Source organism: Impatiens glandulifera, chromosome 3 (genome assembly GCF_907164915.1).
Source record: "Impatiens glandulifera chromosome 3, dImpGla2.1, whole genome shotgun sequence".
Classification (NCBI taxonomy): Eukaryota; Viridiplantae; Streptophyta; class Magnoliopsida; order Ericales; family Balsaminaceae; genus Impatiens; species Impatiens glandulifera.
The window spans coordinates 11,206,268-11,217,240 of record NC_061864.1 but is presented as its reverse complement, the minus strand read 5'-3'; the positions used below and the strand labels follow the sequence as shown (position 1 = coordinate 11,217,240).

General features: G+C 35.3%; 1 protein-coding gene across 1 annotated transcript; it reads left to right on the top strand.

Moving 5' to 3' along the window:
* The first annotated feature begins 7,549 nt into the window (after positions 1-7,549).
* Positions 7,550-9,093, top strand: LOC124929711. The gene is made up of 3 exons (XM_047470106.1): positions 7,550-7,636; positions 7,706-8,221; positions 8,422-9,093. Exons 1-3 carry the CDS (start codon positions 7,550-7,552, stop codon positions 9,091-9,093), a joined length of 1,275 nt encoding a protein of 424 aa, XP_047326062.1.
* Positions 9,094-10,973: the final 1,880 nt, after the last annotated feature.

Below are 10,973 nucleotides of genomic sequence, written 5' to 3'. Positions count from 1 at the left end.
ACATTTCTTCAGACATTTTTTTTTAGAATTGTTGTTGGCTTAATAGGAAAATGTCTCATTTCACAATTTTGATAAACTATTTATTTTTGTCACCTTCCTTTATTTGCTCGGTTCATATTTGTTTTTAACTTAAAAAATATTTTTTAATGCCTACTATGTTTTAAATCTAAACTTAATTATTAGTATAAAGTTAATGGGTGCACTCTCTATCATTATAATCGTCTGATTTGTATAATTCATAATATTATTATTATTATGGCGTTTTTTAAATTTGTTCAGGAAAATAAGTAGAGTTTGTCGGGGAATTAATCATTTTTTTTATAGAGTTTACAAGTTTTTTTCTTTTATTTTTTTATTTTTATCATGTTTTGTTGTTTCGCTTAAATATTTTTTTATTTTTAATAGGAAAAAAGCTCACTTAGACTTATATATTAATAAAAAGTCATTTATTTATTTATATATATATACTATTAAAAATAAATGAGGTTAATTCTAAGTGAGGTTAGTTGTACAACTACATACGTTTAAATGACTTTTTTTTCTTTTCTAATATATATATAACTTAAAAAAATAAATGTTTATCTCTGTCCATATATTTTTTCAATAAAATAAAAAATAATAATATTATAATAACAAATTTTTTATTCATATCTTTTTAGTAAATAAATAAAATAAAAATATATATATATAATAAAAAAAAGTAAATAATTAAATAATAAACATGTATAAATTATATATCAAGTTTTGTGTGATCATGCTCGTTTGTGTTGTTCGTTTGTGTTTGTGTCGTGTCTACCAACCCGCAAGCTGCAAACCTGAGCCGAGTATAGTCCAACTCAAATATTGTATCGTATCAAATGTGTGTTGTGCCCACCCCAAACTCCATTTACCATTGTGTCATCTCTAATTTGAGGAAGCCTTCTCATGTATGTCTTTAATTCAACCAAACTAATTAAGATTGAAAAAATCACATGTACATCATTGAACTCTAACCAAAGGATTAGAGATCTTTATCATATATATGAACCCTTACAAAATTAGTTGCATTATTAGGTAAGGAATAGGACAATCTTTTGGTCCTAATTATTTATTGCATTAAAACAACATTTTAATGCTATTAAGCAAAATTCTAAAAAAATTCTCTAGTTACGGTAAAAAAAAATAATTAACCTAGATATGGGAATTGACCAAGAACGGTCATCAATTACTCATGTTGCCTAGAAAATAATGCAACATTTATATATGACAAGACATGGATAATATTTGAAGACATTTACCAAAAGGCCTACAAAGACATGGAGAGGAGTTAAGTGTCATTAATTTGCACATTTATGACGACATTCATGGGAATCTAAAGACGGGATTACCCTTTAATGAATATTTTGTCTTCTTGTCCATTTAGTTTGTTATTGTATATTTTTGTAAAAATAAAACTTGCTTAGTGAAGAATGAATTATTTACTTTAAGTTTCTAATTTCATGTGTATGGTCGACTTTTTAGCGGTTTTTAGGGTTTTGGAAGAGGTTATTTCTATATTATTATTTTTTCTATGTATATTAACTTTTATTATTATTATTATTTATATAATTTTTAATTTTTTTTATCCAATATGATATAAATGAGACTGGAGTTGTTTGATAATCAATGTAACGTAGAATTCAGAAAAAGAAAAATGAGAATAGTGAAAAAAAAATGTAACTTGTCATAATCTAAGATCCAGATTCAAGCATCATTGTACTAAAGACATGTGCTACAAATTTGCTTTTTTATTATTATTTGGATATCATACGAGATCTCGTTTGAAACGGTGATGAGTATGATTGAATTGGCTTGATATCAATATTTAGGAGGTTTGTGATTAAAATATATATATATATATAAACAGTACACAAAAGAAAGAAAAAATGTTGAGAAACTATTTATTGTTTATTTTTGTGTATGAGAATTTTAGTTTCACTAATAATTCAAACACCCTATTAGGCTATTACTAATTGATTTTTGCAACATTTTCAGTTGGGTTTGATTGGTTGATTCATGACCGAGTTGGATCATGTTAGTGTTGAAGTCGAACTACCGATCTTCCTTGTAATTTCATATTTGCATTATTTTCTATCAACATTCTTATATATTATCATGTATAACTACTTTTATAGTTAAGAAGAAGATGTGTTGTAGAAGGTGAAAGAGAACAAAATTATTACAACTATGTAATATGTATATAAATAATAGTGTTATAAGTTGACGGCAGGATTTATTTTAATTTTTTCATACTATATACATATCCGACAATATTGCCATAGACATTCAGGTAGCAAGAATTCAAACTAAATTCTCTCACATATACATCCACTTTTCAACTCTTCTAGAAGTATGGATGACATGATTTTGAATAAATAGTTATTTTACTAGGAAACCAACTAGATTGATAAATTCTAATCAATAATATTATTATGAGCTACAGATAGCCATAGTTTTTTGTTCAATTGATTAATTTTAAAAAAATCAAAGGTCTAAACTCTCCTGGATTATAATTATTAAGTAAATAAAAATATAACTAATTAACTCAACTAAGGTAGTTTTAATAATTTTAGCATTAAACTATTATATATCTCTGTATAATTTTAAGAAAGTATAAAAATGAGCATGTACAATATCACTTTCGAGGCCGTTGTCTGAACCTATTAAGCTAAATGATTAATCCACCCAATATAAGTATATATATATATATATATATATATATTATATTTTGTCTATATGATAAAAAGAAAATAAGATTCAATTTTTTTTTAAATGATTCATACAATTTAAAATAAGAAATTACTTAAGAACAGCCAAAAAACATAAAATGAAAAATATATATATATATATATATATATATATATATATACATATATATAATTGACTCTGAGATACTATAGAATACAACAATAATTAGATCACAAATAGATCAAATAAGATCCAATTATTTATTAAGTCTTGATCTATTTACTATATAAATATATATATATATATATTATTTGTGTTTCCAATAATGAATATTTTCTGTGAATGTTTATTTCTTCAATAATAATTTCTAACAACTGTGTCTTTAAATGTTAAAAACTAACTTATATATATAGGATATTCTACTTTCCTCCAATCCAAATTTTGTCAAAAAAGTATCCTGAATGAATGACATAGCCAAAACAATTAACTAATCTCTCTTAGTTTTTTTATGCTTTTTAAATTTTAAAATTTTAAATTTTTAAAATGCACAATTTCAATTTAGAACCTTATTAAGGAATCAAACTTAAAAATAGATAACATGCACATGTTAAAAAAGATTAATACTGTTATCTTACTTTTATTAAATTTAAATTTTAAATACACAAACACATTTTAATAATAACAAATTAAATCAGACAAGCTCTGAACGGGAAATTTGACGAAATGACCTTGCAAACCGGGTTATTTGACCTGGTGGAATTTTATAATTTTTTTTGCGCTCGTGGTGTTCTATTTTTTTTTATACGATTTTGCCCTTGTCGCGAAACGCTAAGTGACTTAGCGTTTCGCGAAGTGGATTAGACGTTTGTATAAATACCCAAATAATTTCATTTCCCTAAATTTTTTTCTCTCTCTTCTCCAATTCTCTCCTTCACTCACGGGGGCCGGCGACGACGGCGGCCGGCGGCGACGACGTCTCCGTTTCCATACAAATCAAACCCGATCCGAGCTCTTCTAACCTAACTAATTCATTTATGTTTATCTATTGCCGATTTCTAACCCTAGATCTATTTTGCATGCAGGTTTCTTATACTAGGGTTTATGTGATTTCTCCGATTCTAACTATTTGAACGGCGTCGAGGTAGATCTTCATTCTAACAGTTATGTTCTTGTTTAGGCTTTCTTCATTTCATAAACCTTTTCATATTTCCTTTATGTCCATCATTTTCTCCGTTTTGTTGATTCTTATTGCTGATATGGTTCATATTGGTTCATGTTTGAGCATTTCGTTAGGTTATTATTTGTTATTTGTTCATAATTGCTGAAAATCTATGTCTGATAAGAGCGTATGTGTTTCCGTTTCAGATCTGCTTACCGTTTCGCTACGGACTTACCGTTTCGCTACGGACTTACCGTTTCGCTACGGACTTACCGTTTCGCTACGGACTTACCGTTTCGCAGTATACCTCGCGATTCGCTAAGTATCAAGATTTTTTGTTATTTATAGTTAATCATGAACTTCATTTGACTAGGTATTTACATCACTTCATGGTTATGAAGAGAACATGTGTTAACAAAACAAACCTTCTAATTTTACATTGGAAACATTTAGATTCTTCAGAAAATGCCTTTGAAGAATCTATCATTGACCTCCAGATAAGAAATAAATTTCAAACAATTTTCTCTTATCTGGAGTTCAATGATCGCTTCTTCAAAGACTTTTTCTGAAGAATCTAAATGTTTCCATGTAAAATTATAGGGTTTGTTTTGCTAACACATGTTCTTTTCAAAACCATGACTTTGTTGTTGATACCTTGTCAAACGAGATAGATTACCTATGAAACCAATAAAAAATTTTGTACTTGACGATTCGCTAAGTACTACGAGCTCCAGCTAGGAGAATGGTTTGAATTCGATTTCGTTATTAAAATATATTAGCGAAAACGTATTCAAACCATCTTCTCTTAGCTGGAGCTCGTTGACCTCCCGATTCGCTAAGTCCCTCCCGATTCGCTACGTCCCTCCCGATTCGCTACGTGTCTCCCGATTCGCTAAGTCCGTCCCGATTCGCTAAGTCCGTCCCGATTCGCTAAGTCCGTCCCGATTCGCTAAGTCCCTCCCGATTCGCTAAGTGCCTCCCGACTCGCTACGGAAGTTGAAGAGACGCGCGTACTCACACGCGCTAGACCTTATATATTCAAAATATTAAGAACATTTCATTTCAACCGCCCGACTCTCTCTCTCTAACCCATTTTCTCTTCACTGAATCTTGTCAAGCTCGATCATTTCTGCTTTCTTCTCGTTCGTGGTTAAGGTTAGTTCATTATCATTTTCTGCTTTTTTGTTCATTGGTGGTTTTTGCATGTTAGTGTAATGTTAAGTGTTTCTGTTCAGTATATATTTTTCGCCAGTAGGGTTTCTGTTCAGTATATTTTTGTTTGTTGTCATTAGGGTTTCATTAGGGTTTCGCTAGGTACCTTCCGATTCGGTAAGTACCTTCCGATTCGGTAAGTACCTAGCGATTCGCTATACCTAGTTGTGGCCGATCATTTTCTGGTTTTTTGCTTATGGATTTTGGTCTTTGCATGTTAAGTTTAAGTGTTTGTTTCAGATTTTTTGTTTAGGGTTTTTGCATGTTAAGTTTATTGTTGTTTCTGATTAGTTTCGTATTGTTTCCGATTCGGTAATGCTGTCTTATGTTCAGTTAACGGCGGTTTCGCTCGGTACCTCTCGATTCGCTAAGTGCCTCCCGATTCGCTAAGTACTTAGCGAATCGGGAGGCACTTAGCGAATCGGGAGGTGCCTCCCGATTCGCTAAGTTCTTACGTTTGTATGTGTTTGTTCGAACATTTTTTATGATGTTGTTTCCTTTTGTAGATGGCAGAAACAACTGTTACTGAGTTTCCCGGTCGGATTTCGTGGAAAAGTGCCCTCACCCTGAAGAAGATTGTGAATAAGTTCGAGGAAATGGATCTTCTGGAGAGTGTGTACAATACCCAGTTCAGATCATTATTCACAGCCCCCCTCTTGCAGTTCTCAGGAAGTATTGTTCATCAAATGTTGTTGAGGCGGTTAAGCTCAAACTCCAAGGAGATAACTTTCATGGTGAATGGGCAAAAGCTTGTATTTGGTATGAAGGAGTATGCGTTGGTTACCGGCCTATGTTTCGGCGTTTATCCTGAGTTGGACCAAGAAAAATTGCGCCGTTGTCCACCTCTCTCGGTTAAATACTTTAAAGGGAGCATGAGTGTGAAAATGTGCGAGTTCGAGAAGGCTTTTTTCAAATGCAAAGACAAGGAAGATGCATTCAAGATGGGGCTGGTATGCCTGATTTGCCAGTACATATTCACATTTGACCCAAAAAGAGTTATATTTCCAAAAATACTCAACCTGGTGGAAGACAAGGACACTTTCTTCCAATATCCATGGGGGAAGGTCACCTTTAGAGCCACCCTCAAGGGTTTAAACAAGAACATGAAACACCTCTGTACCTCATTTTTTGAGAAGAAAAAGTTGGCTGAAGATCCTTATGCTCCTTTTGCATATAACATCTATGGGTTCGCATTGGCACTTCAAGTGTGGACGTATGAGATCTTCGAAACTTTATCCCTAAATTCGCCAGAAGGAATGAGATTAATGACCCTCTACGCCCAAGGTTGTTACTCTATCATTCCAACAGGAAAAACACATCGATGGAGGTTAAGACTGCTCTAGAGACCACGGATGTGACTGAGATGGAAGAGTCCTCCATGGAGAAGAGGTTATACAGTGGTGATGTATTTGAGCAAATCGACGAGACAGCTGATGATTTTTTTGAGGGATTTACTGATGGGAAGGTAATAAAAGATGATGTTGATGAAGAAGAAGAAGAAAGTGAACATGAAGAAGTTACTCCGATTCCCAAACCTGCCACGAGGAAGAGAAAGGCTGATGCTACTCTTAAAGAAGCAGCCAACTTGAAGAAGAAGCTTGCTTATGAATCGATTCCGGCCCACATTCTTACTCCCCCATCCGCGACCTCAAGTCCTCGGGCTGACACACCTTCTCCTCGGGCTCCAACACCTACTGTTGGATGTGATTTTAATGAGATGAAGGAGGAGCTGAAAATAGAGTTGAAAGAGGAGATGAAAAAGATGAAAACAGAGCTCATCAAAGAGCTAAAAATCACAATCCAACAAACTCAACAAACTCACGTTGAGTCGTTCAAGAAGATGGTTTTTAATATGTCCACACAGTTGTTAGAAAAATCCAACAAAAGGATGTCCATATTATTAACCAGATTAGATGATATGGAGGATAATATAAAGAAGAAGAAGAGTAAGAAGAAGGATTCTAAGAAGGCTGTGAAGGTTGAAGAGGAAAAGACTACTGAGGTATGGAGATATTGAATTTTGCACTTTACATTTTATTTCGCTAAGTACATATCTGATCTAACCAGTACATATTTTGCAGGTTAAGGATTCTAAGAAGGATGTCGAAGTTGAGAAGAGCAAGGTTGAACAGGAGGAGGAGAAGAAAGAGGTATTCTGCGAACTTTTCGTTTCGCAAAGTAGTTTCCGTTTCGCTAAGTTAGTATTTTTCGTTTCGCTAAGTTAGTATTTTTCGTTTCGCAAAGTAGTTTCCGTTTCGCTAAGTTAGTATTTTTCGTTTCGCTAAGTTAGTATTTTTCGTTTCGCAAAGTAGTTTCCGTTTCGCTAAGTTAGTATTTTTCGTTTCGCAAAGTAGTTTCCGTTTCGCAAATTATTTGTTGTCGATTCGCTAAGTGTGAATTTTGTCTATTTTGTAGGAGACTGTGGGGGATGATGAGAAGGTGAATGATGGGACTGATGGGAAAGACGATGTAATGGAGGACAATGAGAAGGTGGAGGATGAAAAACAAGAGGACGTTGAGAAGGTGGAGGACGCACAGAAGGTGGAGACCGATGAGAAGGTGGATGATGATGAAAAGATGGATGAGGATAAGGTGGAGAACGATGAGAAGGTCGATGATGAAGAGAAGGTGGAGGATGAAAGAAAAGACAACGATGAGAAGGTAGATGATGATGAGAAGGTGGAGGATGCGAAGGTGGAGGACGTAAAGATAGAGGTTGAGGCTAAATTGGAGGACGGTGTGGCTAGGGTGGATGATGTGGAGGTTGATCTGAAACTGAAGGATTTGAAAGTGAAGGTGAAGGATGAGAAGACTGTGGGGGATGTGAAGGCAAATGATGACAATGATGACAATGACGATTTCCAGTTATACAATACTCCTCCTAAAGGAAATTATGGGAGGAGAGTGAGGAAGCCGAAAAAAGATGACTCGTACACCAACCCTTCCTTGTCAAAAATGCCCAAGACAAAGGATCCTATGAAAGTGAATCACCTTCAAAAATTTGATGATGAGCTACTTCATAAAGTAAAGGCGTGGTTGGATGATCCAAAAACCGATAATTCGACAACGGATTTACATACGGTTCAAGCAAAGAAGGAAGTGTTGGTTAGAGTTGTAACAAGGCTTACATGGATTGAAGACGAGGTAAGTCGTTCAAATCAATTCATTAATCTTCGTTTCGCAAATTACTCTTCGTTTCGCAAAGTACTCTTCGTTTCGCAAAGTAATCTTCGTTTCGCAAAGTGCTCTTCGTTTCGCAAAGTGCTCTTCGTTTCGCAAAGTACTTACTTAGTCAATGTTGTTTGATATGTACTCAATGTATGTTGTATGCTCCCATTGTGCAGGAAATCGATGCATTCTGCCATCTTCTGCGGAAAAGGATTTCCTGCTATCCCAAAACATATAAAAATACACTTGCGGCAATTGGGGATTGCGTATTGTCGGATAGAATCAGGCGACTGCACAGGGATTTTATTAAGGATCCTGCCAAATTTCCAGTCGACGAATTCAAAGACTATTATATGGGCGCACCACATAGATATATGCCAGAGTGGTCTACAATTGACGACGTCTACATGCCAGTGAACATTAACCAGAAACACTGGATTTTATGTGTAGCACGTCTTCAAAAGTACCGCATTGACGTGTACGACTGTGACGCCTATCTTTATAAGAATCTGGATCCTTATTTGAAACCCTTCTGCGACATGATTCCATGTATATTCGCCAAAACAATCACTCCCGGTGAGAGGGTAAGGTATCCTAATTTCAACTTCGAAGGCCCCCTCCAACCAATGACATACAAACGGTTTCCACACCCCAAAGTGAAAACCGCTGCTCCTAAGGTTGGAGAAGTCCCGCGGGCAACAGAGAGCGGGGACTGTGGGGTCTTCACGCTAATGTACATGGAACACTTGACCGCTAATCAACCCGTGCATAATGTGACCTCAGAAAATATGGGATTTTTTAGGCAGAAGATGGCGGTCCGGTTATTCCATCAGATTATGGAACCTTAAACATTATTATTTGTAAATTGGATAACTTATTTTGATGTATTGTAAACCTTGATGAATATGTTGGAAGTTGGATTATGTATTGTAAATTATTTTGTGTAAATTGATGTATTGTAAATTCGCAAAGTACTCTTCGTTTCGCAAAGTCCCTCCCGTTTCGCAAAGTACTCTTCGTTTCGCAAAGTCCCTCCCGTTTCGCAAAGTCCCTCCCGTTTCGCTACGTGTCTCCCGATTCGCTACGTGTCTCCCGATTCGCTAAGTGCCCTCCCCCATCAGATTGATTATATTTTCCATCTGTTTCTTTAGCAACCTTAATTCATTTCTCAATTGAGATTGGATTATATAATGCCAATTGACAATATTTTAAACAAGCATTAAACCTCAATTAATTAACAACATACCAGTACCATAGTTCAATTAAAAACATATATTACAACATAGTATCTATCAAGTATCTATCAAGCTAAAGGTTCATATTGTTGAGATGATGAGTCATGCTGCTTAGATGATGAGTCATGCTGCTTAGATGATGAAGCTCGTGCAGTAGATGGTGCAGGCATCACTGCTTTGCATGTTGCCCTATTATGTCCAAGCCCATCACATGAGCTGCATCGTCTCGGGATCTTACGGACCTCACCCTGGGATGACCTACGCTTTGTTTGTGGCCTGCCTTTCTTAACCTTCACATTTGGTTTAAGACATGAACGTTGCTTGATATTTTCGGGAACATCCCAATTTTCTTCATCACCGGGAGGATAACATGTCTCGGCATATGAATTTATCCAACACTCAGTTGTGTAATACCTGTGTGTAGGGAAAATATAACGAATTATTAATTGGTTAAACAGAATGAACACGTGAGCTAGATATTAATACCTTGAACAGAAGTCATAAGAAACCAAATTCCGACTACGGGCAGCAGCCATTGCATGCGTACAAGGAAGACCCGAAACTTCGAATACTCTACAAGTGCAGTTCATGTCTTTCAAATTGACTTTGAAATGGGACTGATTGTCATGCACATAAAACTCGAATCGGTTAAGCGATTGGACTGTATAGAATCTGGCCTTCTCGAATCCCTCACGTAACACCTTCTCATAATTTGGAGATAAAACTTGAGAAGGTGTACCCAAATTATGAGAAGGTGTTACGTGAGGGATTCGAGAAGGCCAGATTCTATACAGTCCAATCGCTTAACCGATTCGAGTTTTATGTGCATGACAATCAGTCCCATTTCAAAGTCAATTTGAAAGACATGAACTGCACTTGTAGAGTATTCGAAGTTTCGGGTCTTCCTTGTACGCATGCAATGGCTGCTGCCCGTAGTCGGAATTTGGTTTCTTATGACTTCTGTTCAAGGTATTAATATCTAGCTCACGTGTTCATTCTGTTTAACCAATTAATAATTCGTTATATTTTCCCTACACACAGGTATTACACAACTGAGTGTTGGATAAATTCATATGCCGAGACATGTTATCCTCCCGGTGATGAAGAAAATTGGGATGTTCCCGAAAATATCAAGCAACGTTCATGTCTTAAACCAAATGTGAAGGTTAAGAAAGGCAGGCCACAAACAAAGCGTAGGTCATCCCAGGGTGAGGTCCGTAAGATCCCGAGACGATGCAGCTCATGTGATGGGCTTGGACATAATAGGGCAACATGCAAAGCAGTGATGCCTGCACCATCTACTGCACGAGCTTCATCATCTAAGCAGCATGACTCATCATCTAAGCAGCATGACTCATCATCTCAACAATATGAACCTTTAGCTTGATAGATACTTGATAGATACTATGTTGTAATATATGTTTTTAATTGAACTATGGTACTGGTATGTTGTTAATTAATTGAGGTTTAATGCTTGTTTAAAATATTGTCAA